Genomic DNA, 22,381 nt, shown 5'->3' with positions numbered 1-22,381 from the left:
GAGCGTATTGGATTGCGTATTGGTCCCTTTCGTGGTGGGGAATACGGAACCTTTATTTTTTAAATTTTAAAATCGATTTATATATATATATATATATATATAGAGAGAGAGAGAGAGAGAGACATCTTTGTGTGTGACTGTGTGTGTTTTGTGTATGTGTGTGTATTTGTGTTTTGTGCGGTTTCCGGCAAGAAGTCCGGCAGCAAGCAGGGGAGACGAGGTTGAAGACAATACATACATATTTATATATTTATTATTAATTTTCATTTTATACCCTATAATTTTGTATATATACGCTTTTGAACCTATAGTTCCATATATATATTTCAAAAACTATTTAAAAATTATTATTATTATTATTATTTCTATTATTAATTTATTTAGTATTAATATTTATTAAAAATTTGAAAATAAATATGTTAGAGTGTATTGGAATGTATTGGATGTATTGGGTATTGGGTGTGAATTGAGAAAAATGTACTGGAAAGAAGTTTATTTAATGTGGCGCTGACGTGACAATGTATTGTATAGTATTCACCCCACCCATTAGGGATGCTCTGATGGAACACATTTTTCATGTCTTAAAATAGTTTTTGAAACCAAAAGCTTTAGGGGGGAAGGTGTCATGATACACCAACCCTCATCAACCTATACCTTAAACCAATAATATGTTTCCAAGTCATTTCAATCCTTTAATCTAAAAATTCATCTTTTATTGGGTGTCATGATATAACTTAGTATTTAATTCTATTCTTTTAGTATTTATCATATAAAAAATCATCATTTTTATTAGACTAGTTTGCTTTCTTTGAATACGCACATAGAAAATTTTATTCTTTTAATATACATAATGAATAATTATATAAAAAATACATTACATTATACTTTACATTATACAATACATTATTTTTTAAGGAGTAATATATGTGGATCGAGAAACTGTTTTGTGTTGGAGTCATTTCTTATGTTTTGTGTATTGTGTTTGTGTTTATACTTTATATAGATAAAAGTTAAATGGGAAAAGTTTTTTTATTACCAAACAACATTTTTTAATTGTTCAAGTCATTCAAATGTTACTTCTCACTCAGTCAAAAGCATCCATTTAATACGTTCTTTCACTATGACATTTGGTTTCCGAAACCGAAGTCACTCAAACTAATTATAAGCCGATGAAGAGGAAATGGAGTATTTAGTCAGTTTCATATCCACCCACATCAAACCGAAGCCCACACCCTCCCCCCTTAGGTAAGATTTTAATAAAATACGATCATAGGTATAATTAATATAATTAAACACCAGTTGATCGGATGATGGAATTCAGTTCACTTGTATGGTGTATATGTATGTCGATATGTTTTTGACTCATGAGTCCCTTCCCAATGTACCATGTAATACATATGTTGTGTTGGGAATAAAGGGTAGACCCGTAAAAACTAAAAAGAAGTCAAACTGAAGGGGGTTTTAAGCCCCGAGTTATTTCAGTCTAAACACGTGTGGTTTGAGCTTTTCATACTGTTCAATTGGTTGTTTATGTTGCGTCTCGAACGCTAACAACTAATTCGCAGTTTAAAAAATAAAATAAATATTAAGTCTAATCTAGCAAAATTAAATAGTAATCTCTTTATCATTCGATTTTGGTGACCATTAGACATAAATAATCGTGTTAAACTTGGCTGAAGAGTTCTTTTGTAAATGTTTTTTCTTTTAAGTTAGTTTATGCTTATTGTTTGTGGGAATGTTGTTACGGAGTATTACATGTTAGCATTAAAATCAAGTTCATTGTACACAAAATTAGATAAGATAAAATCCCCATGACGAAAAATGGGCCAACCGGCCTATGATGAAGAAAAAGGGGCACGTACAGTTACTACCACGTGGCCCGTCATTAATGCTGCAATATTATCACATGTGTCCTCCACATGAAATCCCCTCATTCTACGCATTTCGAAATAATTTTTCGTTCGTTCATGTTTTTATAAACAATATATTATTATCGACATGAAACTTTTTTTTTTTTTAACGACAAAAAGAATTTTATTAAAGAAGACCAAACTAGCAAAATGCTATAGGTCAAAGTTACTTATTTGCTTAATTAAACCAACTTTTACTCTCCAATTAAAGGTATAATTGTAAAGTTGTTTTTTTTTTCCTTTTCTTTTCCTTTCTTATGAACTAAGATTATAATTAAATTTCTATATAATTTCTTATCTTTTCATTTCAACTTAATGCATTTTTTTCTATGTAATTTCTTATCTTTTCTTTCCATGTCTAATCCCCTCCTTTCTTTTCTTTCAAAAGAACTGGAGAATGTAGTGTAATTGAAAACATAAACCCTTTCAAAACCCTAAAATCCATGTTCGATAAATGAAGCCTAATTTCATTCCATTGCGGTACACGTAAAACAAAAACATAAAACCCATTTAAAACCATGAAATCCTCGTTTGATAAAAGAAACCCAATTTCATTCAATGCAGTCTCAGATCCAACAGATAATTTCGAATCTTAAATTCTCAAAAAACTTAGATATTGATTTAGCCTTTAAAAACGACACCGAAGTTTTTTAAAAAATATGTATTTTTCGAATTTGTTGAAGCAATTATTAAAGAGAAGGAAGTAGATGCCAATTTGTTGGCAGAATTGTTGGCCACTTACCATCCAAAAACACATCAATCGGTAGTCAGGGAACGCACGTGAACATAAATAGATGCGCTTTAGCTGCTGCCTTTAATGTGCCTAAAATTTATGTTGATGCCCCATACGAGGATTATATGCCTCCAGTTGATCCGAATGACGAAGAGTATGCATTGTTCTTGCATGAATTTGTTCTCAAAGTGATGTATCTGAGTTCTGCTACTACATGTCACAAGAAAGATATCAGATGGTGGATAGTATAATGGATGTGCACCCGAGATAGTTTGACCTTTCAAAGTTCATGTGGATGCTAGTAGAACAAGAGTTAAAACAAGGAGTAGATATAAGATTAAGCTACTTTAGTCGCCATTTGAAATGTTTGATTAAGTCACAACATCCGGATTTGTTTCCTAGTTGTTGAAGATGATGGTGGTCAGCCCGGGGTTGAGGTGGAGATTGGTGATGCGGTAGTAGTAAGAAGATTTCAAAGAAGACGACTGAGCCCAAGAAGAAGAGTTCAAAGAAAATCAAAAGAGTTTCTACGAGCGCTCAGGTTTGAATTTCTATCAAACTTCTTATTTGATCTCATCATAACCACAAGATATATACTGAATTTGAGAAAGACTAAACTACAATATATATATATATATATATATATATACTTATATTATATAAAGAACCCCTTTTTTACTGTGGCCTTCCAAGAAAAGTCACGTGGACTTTTTTTTTTCTTTTCCTTTCTTATGAACTAAAGATTATAATTAAATTTTATATATTTTTTTCTTTATTGTCTACTATTTGTTGTATGATATATAGTTTTCTAAGGATGCATGCTTTTGCTGGAAATTGAAACTCCGTTGTTAGTTATCTTATTGTATTAAATAGTGATATATGACAGTGGGTTTGGTTACAGAAAAACAATCCATGGGGTAAAACTACTAAGACCGGTGCTTATAGGCTTCTTCCCCATGCGTCTGGCTGCGTCCGACTTCGACAGGGTGGAAGAGCCTATTAGCACGGGCTGCGTTTTTGGTGCGTCCGGGAGCCCACTTCCAAAATCAGACGCGCGTTAGGGAGAGATGTGGGGCCCAAATTAAAAAAACCATTTTTTATTACCATTTCAAAATTAAACGGCTACTTTTTATTTATTTTTTTGTTTTTTTTTCAAACCTTTAATTATTCTCGCTCTACCATATTTTCTGGTATTCCTTGCTCTGCTTTTCTTTCTCTTTCATTACCAGGTTTGATTTGTGTTCTTGGCTTCTTTGAATAAATGATTTTTTTTTTTGATATTTTTGAAGTGTGGATTCAATTTGTAAGTTTTAAGTTTTGGGTTTAATCGGTGGGTTTTATTTTGTTGATGGCTTAGACGAAAGGATGTTGATGAAGACTTGTTATTATTCTTATTATTGTAATCTATAATGTTATTATCAAACGAAATAAATAAGAAAAAAGGTAGAAACCATATAATGTTGATGGAGGGTTTATTTGTGGGTTTGATGGTGATAATAAGTCCCGATCTTGAATTCTTCAAACTGTCATCGCCGGACGCGAATCATTTTTTATTGATTGCGCTAGCATAAACCACACACTTTAAGGTAAACCGCCGACCACCCATTTGATTGATACAAATTGCCGACCACCCCTCTTAAATCCACGAAGTAATCAAAGAAAATGGTCAAAGGATTCTCTCGTGTAGAGAAAATATGGAAGAATAAAAAGAATAGTATAAGAAAGAAAGAGAAATGGGATATACTCTTAGTAACTAGATGTAAAACCCATATGAAAAAAGGGGATATGTTTGGAAATATAACTTTAATAAATAACTTAAAATATGTCTTATAAAAATAGTTGCCTTATTTTATATGTTTACAAACCATAATATTAAGACTATGATTAACTCTTAAAGGTATAGCGGTAGATCCCGTGTGAAAACACGGGTTGACGATTGCAAAATTATACCATGAGTTGTAAAATAAAAGATACTACTTCTTGCGAGTTTCATGAATTCTTTCATACATATCCATCAATCACAGAGCTTTTTCCTGTCAAAACATTACAATTGTGAGAAATAATTTATCTTATCATGATAGCCAAAGGTTACTTTTGCAAGTGTACTTCAATAAATCTTATTATATTATAAGAGACAAATCAAGCCAGGCAAAGTTGAGAGAATTTAATAACAAAAAAGATAATTCACTAAAAGTGAAAGCATCTATCACCATGTACATGTATTTAAGACTACTAATCAACCATTTACCAAAGCATCGACTTTTATGAAACTTGATATCACCAACAGTAGAAGATGAAGATAAGATAAAAAGGTTTGAGAATGTTATTTTACATCCATTAGATTAAAGTTTTGCCTACACTACTTCTTTGTCAACATTTGTTTACCTTAAAAAGTATGTAACAATAAAAAAAAAAAAAAAAGCCTCCAAATATCCCTAGACAAACAATGAAACAATGCATAAGGCTAGTTCTGACCTTTATGGACCAGCTTCATCAATATCACATATCTACACATGATGTTTCAAGTTTATTAATAAAGAAACCCATATCTAGAAATGATGTTCAACGAAGTAGATCTTCCACCTCTCTAATCTTTGGCTGATGGTCCATCAACAGGTTTTAGGATAGCTAAATCATACACAAACCATACATTTTAGAACTCTGATACACAAGAGTATATGTGCAACAATCGCAGGTCACATAAAACTGGAGGACTTAGTCTAAAGCAAGATAGAAACATGTTAGGAAAGCAATCCAACGGTGAAGATTATTTTTTTTTAATCCAAGGGTTGGTTTATAGTTATTGGGAGATTACTTCAATGAAGAAAAGTTATTTTGAGTCCAGCTTATTTTGAATCTAATTTGAATCTATTAATTTTCTTCCATTTTCTCAAATTCCAACCATCTCCTACCACCACTACCATCATTTCCGACCACCACCATGATTTTTCAGCGACGACGACCACCGCCACCACAACTTACATATGTATAAGTTAACTTTCACATGTGTAAATTATATGAACTCAAAATAAGATAGTACTCAAAAATTACCTGCCCTACTCCAATGGACTATTGACTTGTTGAATATTGCATCATTGACTTTAGATAACGTGAGCCTCTAACCAACAAACCATCCATAAGTGCATCGTGATCAACTGTGTGAATACTTCAAAATTACATCGACTTCAATAGCTTTACTATTCGTGTTTGAAGTACGTTGTTCTTAAAAAGATGAGTAATTCATCACACTAACATCCCTTCAATCAAACTTTCCGGCGGAGGCCAATTTATCGAAGCTCCCATCTTATCTTGCAACTAAATATTCATCTACATAAAAGAAGAATACAATTCTAGTTGAACTTGTTATTTATTTTGTCATAATACCAGTATACTTGTGAAAATTTTACAATCAAGTAGGCAAAATTGATGCAATGTGAACTTTAAATAAACAATATAAAAAATGTCTCAATGAGCTTTAAACAGTGATTCATTGAGGGAATGAGAGTGCAACTAATAAATTTGTTTAGCAAACCAATGCATTAAACCACTCAACTATATGTCCAAGTTATTGATCAGCTCCCCTACCTTCTATGGCTGGAAAAGATTTTTCCATAAATGAACCGAGCTTGCACGAAGCATTTATAGACTTTCAACTAATATTGTATCCGCACAATGCAACGGTGGTAACAGCGATGGTGGTTTAGTGGTGTCGGTGACGGGGTGATGACATCAACAATTGGTGTCGAGCGGTGTAACCGTGTAAGTTGATGTAATGGTGATAGTGGAAATATTTTAGAAAATAAGGACTTAGAGTGTAAATTAGCAAAAAAAAAGGTTTAAAGTGTAAATTAATTCATTAAGAGCAAAGTTGGTAATCTCAAATAATCCTTTCTATAAATAATCCTTTCTATAAATGATGTTTATTAAAGGTAATTTAGTTCTTTTGATTCTAACCATTTTCTAGTATTTTTTAAGAATAAAAAATTGATAATTATTATAAAGAATTATAGATGAGACACTACAATAATAGTTAGCTTATAATCATAAGTCATGGACACTTGGCATTATTTAATTGATTAATTATGTTTCTTACTAGTATTGTTAGATGCCAAGGATTATTTGACTAGATGGGTAATTTATTTTCTAGGTGTTCAAATTAGGATATATACTCTAAAATTTAAGTAATTTTCCCATGTTTTTATACACAATTACTATTATGGTTATGAAACTATGATTAAAAAAAATTAAAGGGATTTATGTTGCATACATGGTAATCTTATTTTCTATAAAACTGATTCCTGATTAATCTAATCAAGGATATTGTAATTAGTAGTTTGAACAAAAGAAAAACGTGCTACGTTATGTCGTTATTTGCATTTTTTTAAAGGCATCAATGGATAAATGACTAACACCTCTCATGCGAAAGCGTATACGCCGGTTCACCCTAACCACAGGATTTGAACCTGCAGGAGAAACCTTATTATAAAAAACTCTTTGACCATTGAGTTAACACATCAAGGGCATAAAGCATAATGCATTTGAAACTCCTTATCGTTAGATTCATAAAGTCTTATCTAGCTTTTTGATCATTATAAAAGGGGTAAGATTATGTGAACAGTGTTTATTTATTTATTTTTGCCATAAAATTCATATCGCTTATAAATTTTAAGAACCAAGTAATGAAACAAGCATGAAGTTGGTTATATTGCTTAGCATTCTTTAGTTTATTTTCAATCCAAGTATGAAACGCCCAACTTTTTTTTTTATAAAAAAAACATGGTTTAATAACAGAAACATGTGTATTCTTATCAATACATATGTATACAATAGGTCCCGACTCTTATACAAACTAAAATGGGGCGACCGACTAGGACAACAGCTGTTCAACAACTTATAACTTGAAATTAATTTTGATTTAGACTTTAATACCATAACCATTAGAAAGTAGACTTCTTCCCCTTTCCGTGGATAGCTCATTTACTAAAAACGGAGTTATCGTTTGAAAGTTATAACCATTTTAAATTCAATTGACTTACAAGAAAACTGCTCCAACGGGCAGTTTTGTGACGTATATTTGACACACTTAAACACATCCGTATTGCATGAAACCTGTACCATTTCAAAGAGCTACAACCATACTTTCAATACCTGTTTTTGGTTTCACCCAAAACAAGACACACACAAAATTACAGCAGTTCAAAAACAGCCCAGGAACATGAAGGTTGCTGAAAAAATACAGCAACTTGCTGATCAGAAAACAAACAGCACCTAGCAGCTGTTTTACGACACAGTTTGACCCACTTTTCTTTGGACAAAACTAAACATATCTTATACCATTTCGAAGCCCTCGAAGTCTACTTTCCAACCACGTAAGCCACTTGAACCAGAACTGAACCATTTCAAAGATACAGGCCTTCAAAGTTGACCTGAAAGTCATTTTTGACATTTTTTTCTTCAAGATGGTCAACGACCCCTAAATCGACCAAAAATCAACTTCAAGACACCAAAACTTACAGAATAAATTGAAATACAATATGTGACTTGATTGAGCCTTCTGTTCCGGAATTTGAGTTCAAACGGGTCAATGATACTAACTTAGACGCAATATGACTTTGACTAACCAAAATTTATATGAAATGACTACACATAAACCTACCTAAGTGCAGATCTCTTTTGTACCATAATTAGAATACATTCAACTCAAAATATCCTTTTTGACCCATAAGAAGACCTAATTAGGTTATTCCACCCAATGATATGCAAAATGGGTAAAACTAAGACTTTTACATGCATAAACAACATGACCATATTACATGGCCTTAAACTTACATGAAAATATTGTAGAGTTGTCTTAACTACCATAATTTACAAGAAGACCCCAACTTGCCATTGACCAACAAGGTTAATCAAAATATGGACGACCCGTTCCATTACATACTAACTCAAAATACAGGGCGATTTAATTCAAGTTGGGCATCAACTCGGCAATTCAAAAAGAGACTTTCATATACCTACTAGCACAAGTAAGTCCACGCTAAGCTTCCTCACTAGCCTTTCCTTCCCGGTGTTCTTTCTTAAAACCTGACCCGCTTGCACCTACCAAGTTAAACAACTAAAGAAATAAGCAAAAAGCTTAGTGAGCAATATAAGCAATTAAACAAGCATATCAACATCTTATCAATGGCAAACATAGGGATTTACAACTCTTATCTTGCAACGGATCCGAGCATATGCAACACATATAACAACTTAGCACATAACAACTTTAATCTAACAATAAAGCTAGAATATCCCTATGATACAAACAACTCTTATCGCATTACACGTAACATAACTATCAAAGAACTATATGACACCTCGGGGTCATATAGTCTAACTGTAACTATCACATGACTACATGACACCTCGGGGTCATGTGGTCATGTGACCCGTCTAATCCCCATATTACTCACCTTAGCCGCTTACTAGCAATTCAATCACAATGAGACTTCCAACTTTAGCACCTATACAATTAACATATAAATATCATTATAATAACCATAAGAACTTCTCTTAAACAAATTTCACCACAAATCTTAACTTGACCAGTTTGACTTTTAAAAGTCAAACTTCATGTACAACTTACTAGTTAACTCATAATCTTGGCTAGTGAATTTTCTACCATAACCCACTAACTAAACAACATTAATATCATCATATAAGCTCATTAAACCTTTTAATTTATGAAAAACTTCTATTGTTTCACTAAACATGATTTTTCATATAATCATAGTTAGGTCATAAAATCATCTTTCATAAAAATTCTTACAATAGTTAAAATTGATGGTTCCTATATGTTTGTTAACATCATAGAAACAAAACCCTAAAATCTTTTAGCTCAATTCCAGTCTTTTATTCTATATCTCATCAAAAGTCAAGACTTTTTGCTTAAGAATTATGAACAACAACTTACTTGAATTAAATGATGGGAATATCACTTGAAATCAATATAAAGAGGATAAATTAAACATGAATTCAGCCCTCCTTTCTTTTCTTCTTGATTTTCCTGTGTTTCTCTCTTTGGAGGGAGTATCAGATGAAGTCTGATAAGTATGTATGTAGGTGTATATGTGTATAATCCATAAAGCTCCACTATATCATGTTTATCTACTAATTTAACGGGTATTTACACTCCTAATCCCTCTAATACAAATCGTTTAAACACCCGTTACTTTAAAACATAAGTCTAGATACTTAAAGTATCCGGCTATTAAATAGTATAATCTCGACTCTATATACGGTCACCTATCATATTTTAATTTTTATCAAAATCATTTTATAATAGTAAAAGTAATAGTATTATCATTATTATAATACCTTAAATTACGGGGTGTTACAAAGTAGCCATCACCATACTTTATTTTTATTTCTCTTTATTTTTTAAAGTTACATAATATCCCCTGTTGTTTTGATAGATGTTTAAGTTTTAATGCAACTTTTTAAGTTCTTTCTTAATGTTTTTTAAACCCTAAAACTTTTTAATTCATAGAATTATATATGTTTTGTAATATTTGTTTTATTAACATTTTGTTTTTTTCTTAATTATTAAATTTATTTATTTTTCCTTAATTTTTAACATTTTGTATTTTATAATTTTTATATTTTACATTTTTTAACAATTATTTTTAACATATATTTTACATTTTTGGTTTTTATAACATTTTAAGTATTTGTACCATAAGTTTTATGTTTTATGAAAATTACATATGTGTTGTGGTTTATGGTTTTTTAACATTTAGTTTCATTGTAAATTTTGTTTTATTAGATTGTTTTTTTTCTAAACTTTTCTAAGAATAACTCGATTATTTTTAAACAAATATTTTTTATAGGTGATTAATTCTAGATATACGTTTTTATACCTGACTATTAAAATAATATCATTTTAATTTAACGCGATTACAGTTTTCGGTGGCTGGTGTGTTTTGTCATATCTTTCAAGTTACAACCACAACATCTATCATCTAATCTATACAAGACTTGAACCCCCGATCTAAATATAGAATTGTCATATATTTATATAATGTATATCTTGATAGCAATCCTATATAAAATGTTAAATGACACTACGTGTGTTCATCCCTATTTGAAATGTCACCTAAACAAGATATGTTTTTTATTTTTACTTTTACCGAAAGGATATGTTAAATGTGTACCCTGAATCAAAACAAGAGTTTGGGCCACATCTTGAGATTGCAAAAGTAGTCAAACATACCACCATCTATAGTCTTTCTCATATGGTCTACTTTATCTTAACAAAATCTAAAATGACACATCATTTTTTATTCCTCGTTTTGAAAACAATGTAAACACACTTAATAATAGATACCTATATATAATTATAAAAATAATATATTAGTAAATTGCCTAACTCTTACGATTCAAATCACGTTCCGAGTCACGGATCAAAAACCAAATTTCAAATCGAATCGAAATAACGAGTCGATAGCTATGGTCACAAACCACGTGGTAACCAACGTAGATCCCAAATTTGATCTGGCATGGTATATAAACGTAACGTTGCATTCTCTAGTTGTTTTTAGATTGAAAATGATGAGAAAGAAAAAGAAATAAAACAAAAAATGGAATTCTTGACTATTTTTTCTTAACTGAAAAGAAAAGATATGATGGGAAAAATTAAGCCTTTTTGGATTCCAAATTTTAAAACCAAAAGTGGGCTGATTTGGGAGGAAAAGTTAATAGTCTTTATAAAGTTACTTATTTGCTTAATTAAACCAACTTTTACTCTCCAATTAAAGGTATAATTGTAAAGTTTTTTTTTTTTTTTTCCTTTTCTTTCCTTTCTTATGAACTAAGATTATAATTAAATTTCTATATAATTTCTTATCTTTTCATTTCAACTTAAGAATGCATTTTTTTCTATATAATTTCTTATCTTTTATTTCTATGTCTAATCCCCTCCTTTCCTTTCTATCAAAAAAACTGGAGAATGTAGTGTAATGGAAAACATAAACCCTTTCAAAACCCTAAAATCCATGTTCAATAAATGAAACCTAATTTCATTCCATTGCGGTACACGTAAAACAAAAACATAAAACCCATTTAAAACCATGAAATCCTTGTTTGATAAAAGAAACCTAATTTCATTCAATGCAGTCTCAGATCCAACAGATAATTTCGAATCTTAAATTCTCAAAAAACTTAGATATTGATTTAGCCTTTAAAAACGACACCGAAGTTTTTTAAAAAATATGTATTTTTCGAATTTGTTAAAGCAATTATTAAAGAGAAGGAAGTAGATGCCAATTTGTTGGCAGAATTGTTGGCCACTTACCATCCAAAAACACATCAATCGGTAATATGAATAAGTTTCAATTGAAATTGAGTATTTATATTTTTAGTTATTCACCTTTGCTTCAACATACGTGAATTTAAGCTTTAAGCATTCACTTTTAAAAGTGTGATGCCAATAGTTTGGAGATTTAGCCGTCTATTATATTTTGAATTTATTGGTAGAAATTAAGCCGTTTTGTGTGTGTATCGGAAGGTATCAAGCTTGACTTATACATTTTTTAAGATTTAAGGCTAGCTCACAGTAAATCGTTTGGTATAGTTACGTATTCATGTGATTCACAGTCTCATTAATCAAATCGTATTCGTCTTTGTTGAATTTTAAGGCTTGTTTACAGGCATATGATGATGTATGGACGAAATTAGTTGTAATGATGTAATCAATGTCAAGAGTTATGTTACTACTGCTACCTGTTTAAAAATTCTCAGCTATTCATTGTTTTCAAGTTATATGTTTGTCCATTTTCTAAGATTTTGAGTTTGTTAACGGTATGAACCATGTGTATCGTTATCTGCCTTCATCCCTTATTTAACTCTATTTATCATGGTCTGTATTGAGAAACATTATGTGGACGGTTTGGAGTATTTACTTGATGACATCATGCTCTCTCTTACCGAAATTCATGATGGTAGTCTTTTTTAGTTTTTTATACAACTTATTGTTAACTTTTACTATTATTATCATTATTATTATGTATGGCCGTATGGGTACAGTTATTTTCTACTCTCTGTTTTCCAATAGGATTCTGGCCCAACTTCAAAAAGTTATGCCAAATTCTTAAAGTTATGTTATTTTTCCTATATATATGCTGTTTTTTTGAAATGTAAGCTCAATCTTGTTTCCTCTTTGTTGACAGTATACTTTAATACTTTCTAAAATACAAGATAGGAAGGGGCATTTACTTAGTAGATCACATAAGCTCAATCTTTTTTTCTCTTCGTTAACATTACATCTATCTCTCTCTTTTCCTCTTTGTTAGCAGTATATTTTAATGCGTTTTAATACTTTTTAAAATACTTTTTCCTATATAAATTAATTTGATACACACTTGAAAGTAATTATATTCATGTAGAAAACCTCTGGGTTTCCTTTTGATCATAATAGTGCTGGACTGCTGGACATATGAGTGAGGCGATTGTAGTTCTCCATAATCTGTTATCTGGAGTAAGTATTTTTGACCAAGCATATCTACATAAATTTTTCTATTTGAACTTTGTTACTAAAGAAGCAGGTATGTTTTCAGTACACTTATTAAAAAGGGTTTATGATTTACTTAAACCGTGCATTCTCCATTTAGCTAAGCTCAAGTTTTGTTCTCATCCCAGCAGAAATATTGGTTATAATTTGAATGGAGTGTGTAATTTATTATCTAATGATATCGCACATGAAAGTATAAGTACATCCATGTACCCCGTTATCTCTTACATGTGGACATAAAGTTTATACCCATTTTGATTTGTCAAATATGTCATCGCCTTATATTGTCAATTAATTGAAGTTCCAATAAAATCCTTCACCAATAACTCATAAGTTTGATTTTTCATTAACTTGTCACTGCCGGTCTCACTAATGTATATTGAATTTCGGTGGTTATAATTCCATGTTACTTGACAGTCATACTTTAGGTGTTATCAAAAGGTAATTTTCAATTAATGCTTATGCGTTTGATAATAGTTCGGATTTTTTATTTTTTTTATTTTTTTGTGGGCAGATGGTATCTAGGGCATTGTTACTCGGTGGTAATTGGAGATTTGATTGTTGTTGCAACCCTTTTGAATGGTGAAGTGTGCCCGATATGCCACGAATGCCCCAAATAGAATGAAGAAGGCTCTTTGTGAGCTGGAGAGTCGTAGTTTACTTTGATCAATCTAAACCTTCAATACACCTCTCACGTTTGGTTATATGCAAACCAATGAACCGTCTCATAGTGTAATGAGGATTGGCAATGATGATCTACACTGCCCTATTTCGTTGGGCTAGAATGTGGTATAATTTTGATATATATTTTCAATCTGCACGTTTGATCATGTTAATGTCTTATTACTCTTATTTTACAAAAAAATGTATTAGTTGATTCACTATCAACATTACAAGTTTTGATGTACCCACAACACAGATTACATATATTTTTATACATATTTTTTAGCTTTTAAAATTTTAATTGATTAGTCCATATTGAAACCGAATTGATTAGCTAGTTATTTAATGTAACAATGTACTCAAACAATATTAAGACTTGATACTAGGTGTTTTATTTGAATGACATGTGTCCTTTTGAGTCTATTTATGATTAAAACTATATTTTAAAAATAACATTAACAACTTATGGGTACATTTGGGTGTTTAACTAAAAATTTCTTCAAAAAACTTGGTTGTTTTGGTTTCTGAAAAAATCATTCTTTTTTTTTGGAAGAGCTTGAAAAATGACTCGTTTGTATGTAATCTTTCACTATTTTTTATTTTATTTTTTATTTTTGTTATTTGCATTTTATTTGTAACTTTTTAGATTTTTTAACCACTTTAGTCATTCATCTTTTATTTTTATTATGATATAATCAATTTTTCACTTTTTTTTATCACTTTGGTTACCCAATTTGTATTTTTGTTAAAATGAGTCTTGATATTTACTCATTTTAACCCATTGTCTACACTCTTTAACATAAAATCAATACTTTTTAATTTTAACATATTTCCAATATAAATAACCATTTCGATCACGGTAATACTATATATTCATTCATTCATTAATATTTATCACTTTCTAAAAATTATATTCCCACTTTGTTGACAAGTTGAGTTTTTCACATTAATTATCTACACTACTTCATCACTTCAATGTTGCCTAACTTGCCACCACTACCAATAGTCGACGCTGTCACCACCACCACCGCTTTTTGTCGCATGTGCAAGTGCCTCTCTAATTGAAGTTAAAAACATTATATAAACAATAACGATGACCATAAACATTAAAATATACAAATGAATCGTTGATCGCTTATTGAAATGTACGTGTTTATTATGAAAAAATGTTATGATTTTTCCTATAAAGTCAAGAGGTGTTATGGACCTGTGGTCGAGTCATCGAGAGTTAAGGTATCAATTTTGTTGTTAGGTCTTTCTTTGGGTAAAGGGTAAGTTTTACCCTAATAAAATAAACTTGAAAGGTAAGGAGCACAAAAGTGTATTTATTGTCATTTGTCATACCATTAAGTGGATTTGAACACAAATCAATCTACGCTTAAGCAACAAACTCGCCCTCCTGGATTACATACTTGGTTTTAAACGGCTAAACTACAATGAATTTTTTTATTTAGATGGTCTAACGAATACAAAAGAATTAAAAAGAAATCACAAGCAACAATTTTTCTTTACTAATAAGATTACTTGTTTTAAATTTTTTCATCTCATAACTAAAAAAAAGTCGCCGTCATAATTGAATCATTCCTCTTATTTTGCTCCTTTAGACAAGATAAGTTTTTTTCTTTCCGAACAACACAGAAATCATAACTATAAATTGCCAATGAACATCACTAAGTAGCATATGGCTCAAACTTTTTATAAGAAAAGAAATACCATATTGATTAGTGGATTAATAAGGGAATAGAACTATATTAAAGAAAAAAAAGGGTATATTTGTCTAATCCAGACCAAAAGATGAGCTTGAGTATATTTGTTATTTACTTGGTTGGAGAGATTTGTGAGTATAATAGTTTATTTGGGGATGTATTTCTTTTCTTTTACTATTAACTTATGATCATTTGGTTGAATCCATCAAGGCCAAAACAGGTGATGACTTTGAGGATATTATCTATAGAATTCCCAATACTTCAAACAACATCAACATGATACGGTCAGAAGATGATCTAGTGGAGTATGTTAAACTTGTGAAGTTACATGGACCCATAGATATGTAGTTGTCAATAAAGATAAAGCTAACGGCGAAACAGAGCCCCGGGTTTCAATTCATAACACATCCACCTTCAGCAACCACCACTCACCACAACATGCCAACTCACACACTTCTAGTGTGACTTACGTTAACAAGCATTTTGCTTTCAAGCCAACCGATCAAGAGTTAGTTGAGTTTCTTGTCAGATTGAATAATGGAGCTGATACCCATCCAGACAAAGTATCACACATTAACTTATTTGAGATGCATCCCGCCGTAATAATTCGTAAGCTCAATAAGACTCTCTGTGTGTGTGTGTGTGTATATGTATATGCCATTATCATCAATTTGTTTAATATCATCATTTAACTTGTTTAATATCACCAGGAAACCGTGATTTACATCCCTGTATGCTGGACACACAAGAGTACTTCTTGTTTTATTGCGAGGTACCCAATACCATTCGTGATAAAACTGGGTACCTACATATCCAAGATCAGACAAACGGTCTATGGGAAGCCACCTGCTTTTCTTCCACCATCTCCTGCGAATTTTCGGACTATACAGCTCAGGAAGGACAACTCCAACATTTCAGCTATAAAGATGTGGATCAGAGAACAACTAATTGGAGGATGGTTCTCTACACCATTCCAGAGGTAATTTTAGGATAAAGCTGTTTTACTGGCCAGTCATGTAAATTACAATATATTAAAACAAACTGGCCTATTTAGAAGGTTAACTTACTTGAAAGCTAACAATATTGTTTCACAAAAAATAACACTTCCTTTTATATGCAAACTTGAAACATCAACATCAAGACCATCCCTTTGAATAAATTTTTTGACATTCACCTGGAACATGAGAACCTAAACTTCAATAATATCACATTTAGACATGAAATCCTTTATCCATATATAAGCCATGGCAACCATAAATTCCAAAGGACCATAATGAATAAATCCCCTATGGCAAGTGTTTATGGCATATTTACTGATAAATGGTTTAGGGATTGTCTATATAAACAAATAAACTATAATAATCATTGATAACTTAGTAGGTTATATGCTGAAGAAACTTTATAACATAACATATATTACAAATAAAAAAATTTACAAACATGTTACATACATCCCAACATATGTTTTATGACTGTGTGATACTCAGTTTGCTTGAAGAAGTGTGGTAGTCTAGTCTTGTGAGGATGTTGCCAGTGGGAGCGCCTATTGTTGTAGTGCACAGCATTGCATTTGTCACCATCTTCAGCCGTTAATTGATCTCCATACAAAGGGTCGTCAGCGTCCCACTATTAAGAGAACAATGAAATGCTCCACACCTCGAGTCATACTCGATCACTGCCCATCTTTCTTCAAATATGTCATTGCTTTACGAAATGCGAGTCTCACATACTCCGCAAATTCACCAGGTGTCTTCTAAAAGTTCTGAGATAATCGACACTTAAGCGTTCTCTAATCCATTGGATGTTTGATGATGTCATGATAATTACGAAGCCCGGGTAATTTCGCATTAACATGTTCTTTAAACACTCAACTTGGTCGTGTTTGATCAACCTCTGAAGCAAATTAAAGCAACTCTTAAACGCTTGATTCTTATGTCTTTCAATACCAACGGAGTTATCCAACTTTATTCCTGCATGGCTGCATTAAACTTAGCCTTTTGTTACTCTCAAGAGGTAATCTTTGTTTCTCTAGGAAATCAGAATTCCTATAATATTGATCAGCCTTTGGCGGCCTGTTCTTTTTCTTCACATAATCACCACCAACTGATAAACCTAACTGTCTAAACTTATTCATATATATTTGGAACGTCCCCATTTCAGAGTTAATTCTCATTAACGCTCTCCTATCTTTCGCCAGACACATATCAAAATAAACCCTTGTTAAAGCCCTTCTATCCATGTAATCTGTATCCATTTCTGAATTAGCATTAAGCAACGATCTCTCATCTATCCAAACATCACCAAGATATAATGTAAACTCTGTAACTGACTATAATTTCCATCATTATTGTTAGCAGTATCTAAAACGTCGAATAATGAGAAATCTCGGCTTGTTTATCCCCAATCCTTTTACTAAACCCCTAACTTGTTCCAACTCCCCTTTCAAACAACAGACAAACCTTGATACATTTACATGACTGCGTTAATATAAAAATCCAATATGGATATCGTTTTTTAGTGATTGACCACAAACCTTTAAGTAGAGTCTTGAAGCTGGTCTGCTCTTTTCTCAGCTTCTTCAAACTTTTTCATTAGATCGTTATTTCTGTATCACCTTCTATCAAAGACTTTCTAGTCTCTTCTACATCTTGCTTTGGATTTAGCAGCAAAGCCTGCACAACGTAATAGATGGAGTTACCACATCCCAGTGAAGTACCTGATACTATCCTAAACTTAAAACAACTTGACCCCTCCCAACCATCTAAATGAACCATAACTTAGGTAAAGGGCCTGCCTAACTTCAAGCTTTCAACCTCAGTTGAAAAGGTAACTTTTTCTCTGTCCTGAACTATGACTGAGGTTTTCTTAAATACTGGAGGAGCTTCTTCAATAGGTTTTCGTGCTGCCTCACACTCTTTAAGTTACTTTAGCATTTGCATCATCCGTTGAGCTTCCTGCAACTTTACACTTTCTTTGGATCATCTATTCTAATCCACTCTGGATGCATGACGTGTGAAGAAATCACACAGATGGGTCAGATACGGGTTTGAATCATATGGCAGTTTGAGTTTGGTAGCTCTTCAAGTTTGACTGGGTAAGTAAATAGGAGCATTTTGGTAGTGTGCAAATTGGGTTGGCAGTTAAGTATAGGAGTTACAAGTAGAACAAGTAGCCTAGTGGTAGATGCTAAAATTTTATCGGTCGAGAATAGTAGTGATTATAATGTTCATACACTTGGGAGAACAGAATTGTAGATTTCTAGTCAGCCTTTCTAAGTTGCCATCCATAAGTCAGCCGCCGCTGCAGCTAACAAGTCTCATATGTCATGAATGACAGTCCCAATAACCCTTTTTATGCTATATGTCCCTTCCTTATGTTGTTATTGACCAACATCAATCTAAGCTAACACTACTACTTATATTTTGAGTATCCTTTTTATGAAATTTTCTGTCACTAATTAGGATTTTTTGTGCAGTCAAAGATGGCGATTTGCAAGGTGTATGAGACTGTGGACTCAACGTATGTGGAGGGACTGGGAAGAGTTGTCAAGGCAAAAAGAGACTTCAAGGGAAGTCAAAAGCTGGTTGCTGCAGAAGCTATCAAGATTGACTTGTTGGAGGTGGCTTTAGCAGAAGCGAAGAATAATCATGTTAGATTTAGGTCTGACATGGAGTCTAAATTCTTACTTCTCGGCACTGAAGTGAGAAGGCTGATGAAAGAAGTGCACAAGGAGGCTAATTTTATAGACCCAACATATCGGGCAAAAAAAAGGAAATTGGGAGACATCGAGAAACAGGCTTTTCTAAAAGAAAGAGCACATAGAGCTGCCCGAAAGTTTAAGAAGGTACAAAAAGCTAGCAATCGTAAGAAGGTCGAGATAAAAGCCGTGAAACTTGTAATAGAAAGAGCACAAAGATCGCTGGAGAAGAAGTTACAAAGAGTTGCTGGGTATCGTAAGATGGCCAAGATCAAAGTCGTGAAACTTCTAAAAGAAAGAGCACAATGATCGTGGGAGAAGAAGTTACAAGGAGTTGCTGGGTAGCGTAAGAAGGTCCGTAAATAGTTAAATCTATGATTCCTCATGGCTAACTTTAGAATCTTTGGGTATGTTTTTTTCATGGACTTGTGTTCCCAAGGTCTCATGACCAGTTTTTACGGTCGAGTACTTGCTCATGATGTTATACATTCATCTTGCATTTTTTGTTTCTGTTTTCACAATGACAATTGGTTAGATATTCCATGTGTGTTTGTAGGCAAGGGATCCATGATGTTAGGTCGTAGATTTTGATCATCATTCTTCTCGGGTCTAAAGCCATCAATTTATCTGTTAATTTTGTTTAAACTGGAATTTTCAAATTTAATTTTGGTGACATTGCTTTGTCTTCTAAAAGCTGAAGGTGCAACGGAAATACTAATGCTGAGTATTTTTATGCTGTCATTGCAAGATCTAGTTAGTGTTTTCTGTTTGGCAAATTGATGGTTCCTTGCAACTTTATGTTCACTTTAAATGATACGGGTGGTATTAGAGGCTATAAGTTGGCATTATCTTGATATGTTCTGTGTTTTTGATGCCTGTACTCTGGATGTCATCGTTGTGAGGTATTCCATACTTCTAGAGTTCTAGTACTTGCTTGTTTATGTCTGTAGTATACCATTACGGTTGTCGGCAGGCGTTAGGTGTATGGATTTTCTATGGGTCCTGTTCAGAAGGCAGAGCGAGGGAGCTCGAGACTTTGCTAGACAGCTTGTTCTTCTTGGTTATTGAATCAAACCTTTCCCATCTAAGAGTTTTTGATTGTCTTTGTTTTGCTAATAACTCAAATAACAATGAAAAAGTAGCAGCAGGTTTAAACAACGTGTTCTTTGAGGTTATTTAAATGTAAAAAAGAGTTGCAAACTGTTAAGAGTCTTGAACAAAATCAATTTTGTTTTCCAGGTATGTAAATTTTATGAAAATGTTCCTTCCAAAATGAGTAAAGATGGTCAAAGGTGTCATTCTAATGGAATTGATCATCTTAAATATATTTGATTCAGTTCTATTTGAAAATGAGAACTCTCAAAATCTGTAATTCCGTCTCATGAAGGGAGAACTAGCTCGGAAGGTGAACTGCTGGCTCCCTTTGGCATTCCAAAAGTGAATACCAGGCAGGAGTGAAGCAGGACCTGCAACACAATCTGGTGACAAGTACCTTATTTCTTGGGTGTTGATTCATAGTGTTCTATTTACTTATTATCTGGTATCTGACTAATCCAAATTTGTTAGTGTGGTTGCATGAAAGGTGGTTCAGTACTGGTTCCTTTCAAAAAAAAAAAGTACTGGTTCTTAATATTCTTGTTTTGACTTCATTAGTGAGTCAAATTGGCCACTATGTTTTATATGTTGTGAAACTTCGAGACGTCGGGGTGTCTAGATCTTTGGCCTCTCTTGTTCTTTCTTTCTTTTTTTTTTCCCTGTACACTCCGCATGAATGATGGTACGCTCATAGAACCAACCTTTTTTTTTTTTGGTCCGTCAAAGCAGTTCTAGGAATTAACAAATAGCTTGCTTGTTTCAAAAGAATGCAGACATGCAGCTTTACGCTTTTTAAGGATTGGCTCCGGCTTTGACTACTGTGTAGATCATACTTGTGTAATAAACATATACTCTATTGTTAATTAAAGATGTTAGTATTAGTTTTTTTTGAATGACTTTTTCATTAAACAATAAACCCCATTACATACACCAATTGAATTATAGACACCCTTATAGCTATTTATTTACAAAAAATAAATCTTTTTCCAGCTTTTCCATGTCATTGGGACCTTCTTCACCCAGTTCTTGATCCAAAGGTAACTAAGAGATTAAATATTCTCCATCACTCGTTGACTAGACCATGTTAGTAATAGTTAACATTGTCTTTCTCTCTCTTGAGAGATCTTTTATTTTATTTTTTTTTGGGGGGGGGGGGGGGGGGGGCGCTTGTTTTGCTTTGCCGTCGAGACCGATCTTTCAAGAATAAAGTCTTATACGTTTCTCATATCCCGCTTCGTTAGGATTTGGATTTCGTTGTTCTACTTTATTGTGTTATTATTTGTTTTTCGTCAATCAAACGGTGCGCGTCTGAAAACATTTGACCCATTAGTAATTTATTTTTGAGTTTGTTCAAGTTTCATTTCATTTATAATATAATATAAAAAAAATAATTATACAATATATATATATATACACATAATTATACAATATATGTTATTAATGACTCACAGAGAAACTCGATTAAAGAGAAAAGTTAAGGTTGATCAAGTTCTAAAAAAAGAAACTTATAGTTTAATACTTTAATTTACTCAATAAAACACAATTAAGAATGTTTACTTTAGGCCAGCTAAGAGCCATAATCTAATAATTTAGCATTAAATCGTTTTGGAATAAACCAAACAAAACAAACCAAATTAACATAAAGAACAAATTTAGTATTCATTATTGGAGCAAATGGGAAACTATGTGCATTATTTTTTTTAAAGGTGAATTTCGCTTAAGAACTTCGTGTCGTGATTCGACAACGGGAGGTCTAGCATATGTTGTCTTAACCAGGTTCGCGCTAGAGAGCTCCTTCAAAGTAGAAATGCCTATTTCAAATACCCGATGGGGGGAAAACCCCCTACTAATCCGTCCGAAGGCACGACGATCAATAAACTACCGTGAGAGTATTTCCAAGTTGTCAAAAGTAAAATATACACAAGAAACAATCAGGCTGTCAAGGACAGTTCGCTGATATAACTCTGCGGTTTAAGCCTTTGGAACCAGGTAGTGGATATGAATTCAAGAGTGAAATCAAGGGAGGTCCAG

The 22,381-nt window shown here is 32.4% G+C and overlaps 1 protein-coding gene and 1 long non-coding RNA gene across 2 annotated transcripts; one reads left to right on the top strand and one right to left on the bottom strand.

Moving 5' to 3' along the window:
* Window positions 1-8,467: 8,467 nt before the first annotated feature.
* On the bottom strand, window positions 8,468-9,629 carry LOC122584680. Its single transcript, XR_006321577.1, has 3 exons — window positions 9,596-9,629; window positions 9,096-9,146; window positions 8,468-8,739 (listed from the first exon to the last, which is right to left on the bottom strand). It is a non-coding gene; the product is annotated as an uncharacterized LOC122584680 (long non-coding RNA).
* Window positions 9,630-15,740: 6,111 nt separating this feature from the next.
* On the top strand, window positions 15,741-19,928 carry LOC122585249. Its single transcript, XM_043757367.1, has 3 exons — window positions 15,741-16,167; window positions 16,269-16,537; window positions 19,034-19,928. Exons 1-3 carry the CDS (start codon window positions 16,146-16,148, stop codon window positions 19,562-19,564), a joined length of 822 nt encoding a protein of 273 aa, XP_043613302.1. The 5' UTR covers window positions 15,741-16,145; the 3' UTR covers window positions 19,565-19,928.
* The last annotated feature ends 2,453 nt before the right edge of the window (window positions 19,929-22,381 follow it).

The sequence above is a fragment of the Erigeron canadensis genome, chromosome 1 (genome assembly GCF_010389155.1).
Source record: "Erigeron canadensis isolate Cc75 chromosome 1, C_canadensis_v1, whole genome shotgun sequence".
NCBI classification, from domain to species: domain Eukaryota; kingdom Viridiplantae; phylum Streptophyta; class Magnoliopsida; order Asterales; family Asteraceae; genus Erigeron; species Erigeron canadensis.
Note: the sequence above shows the minus strand (reverse complement) of the source record. Positions and strands in the feature narration are given on the sequence as shown.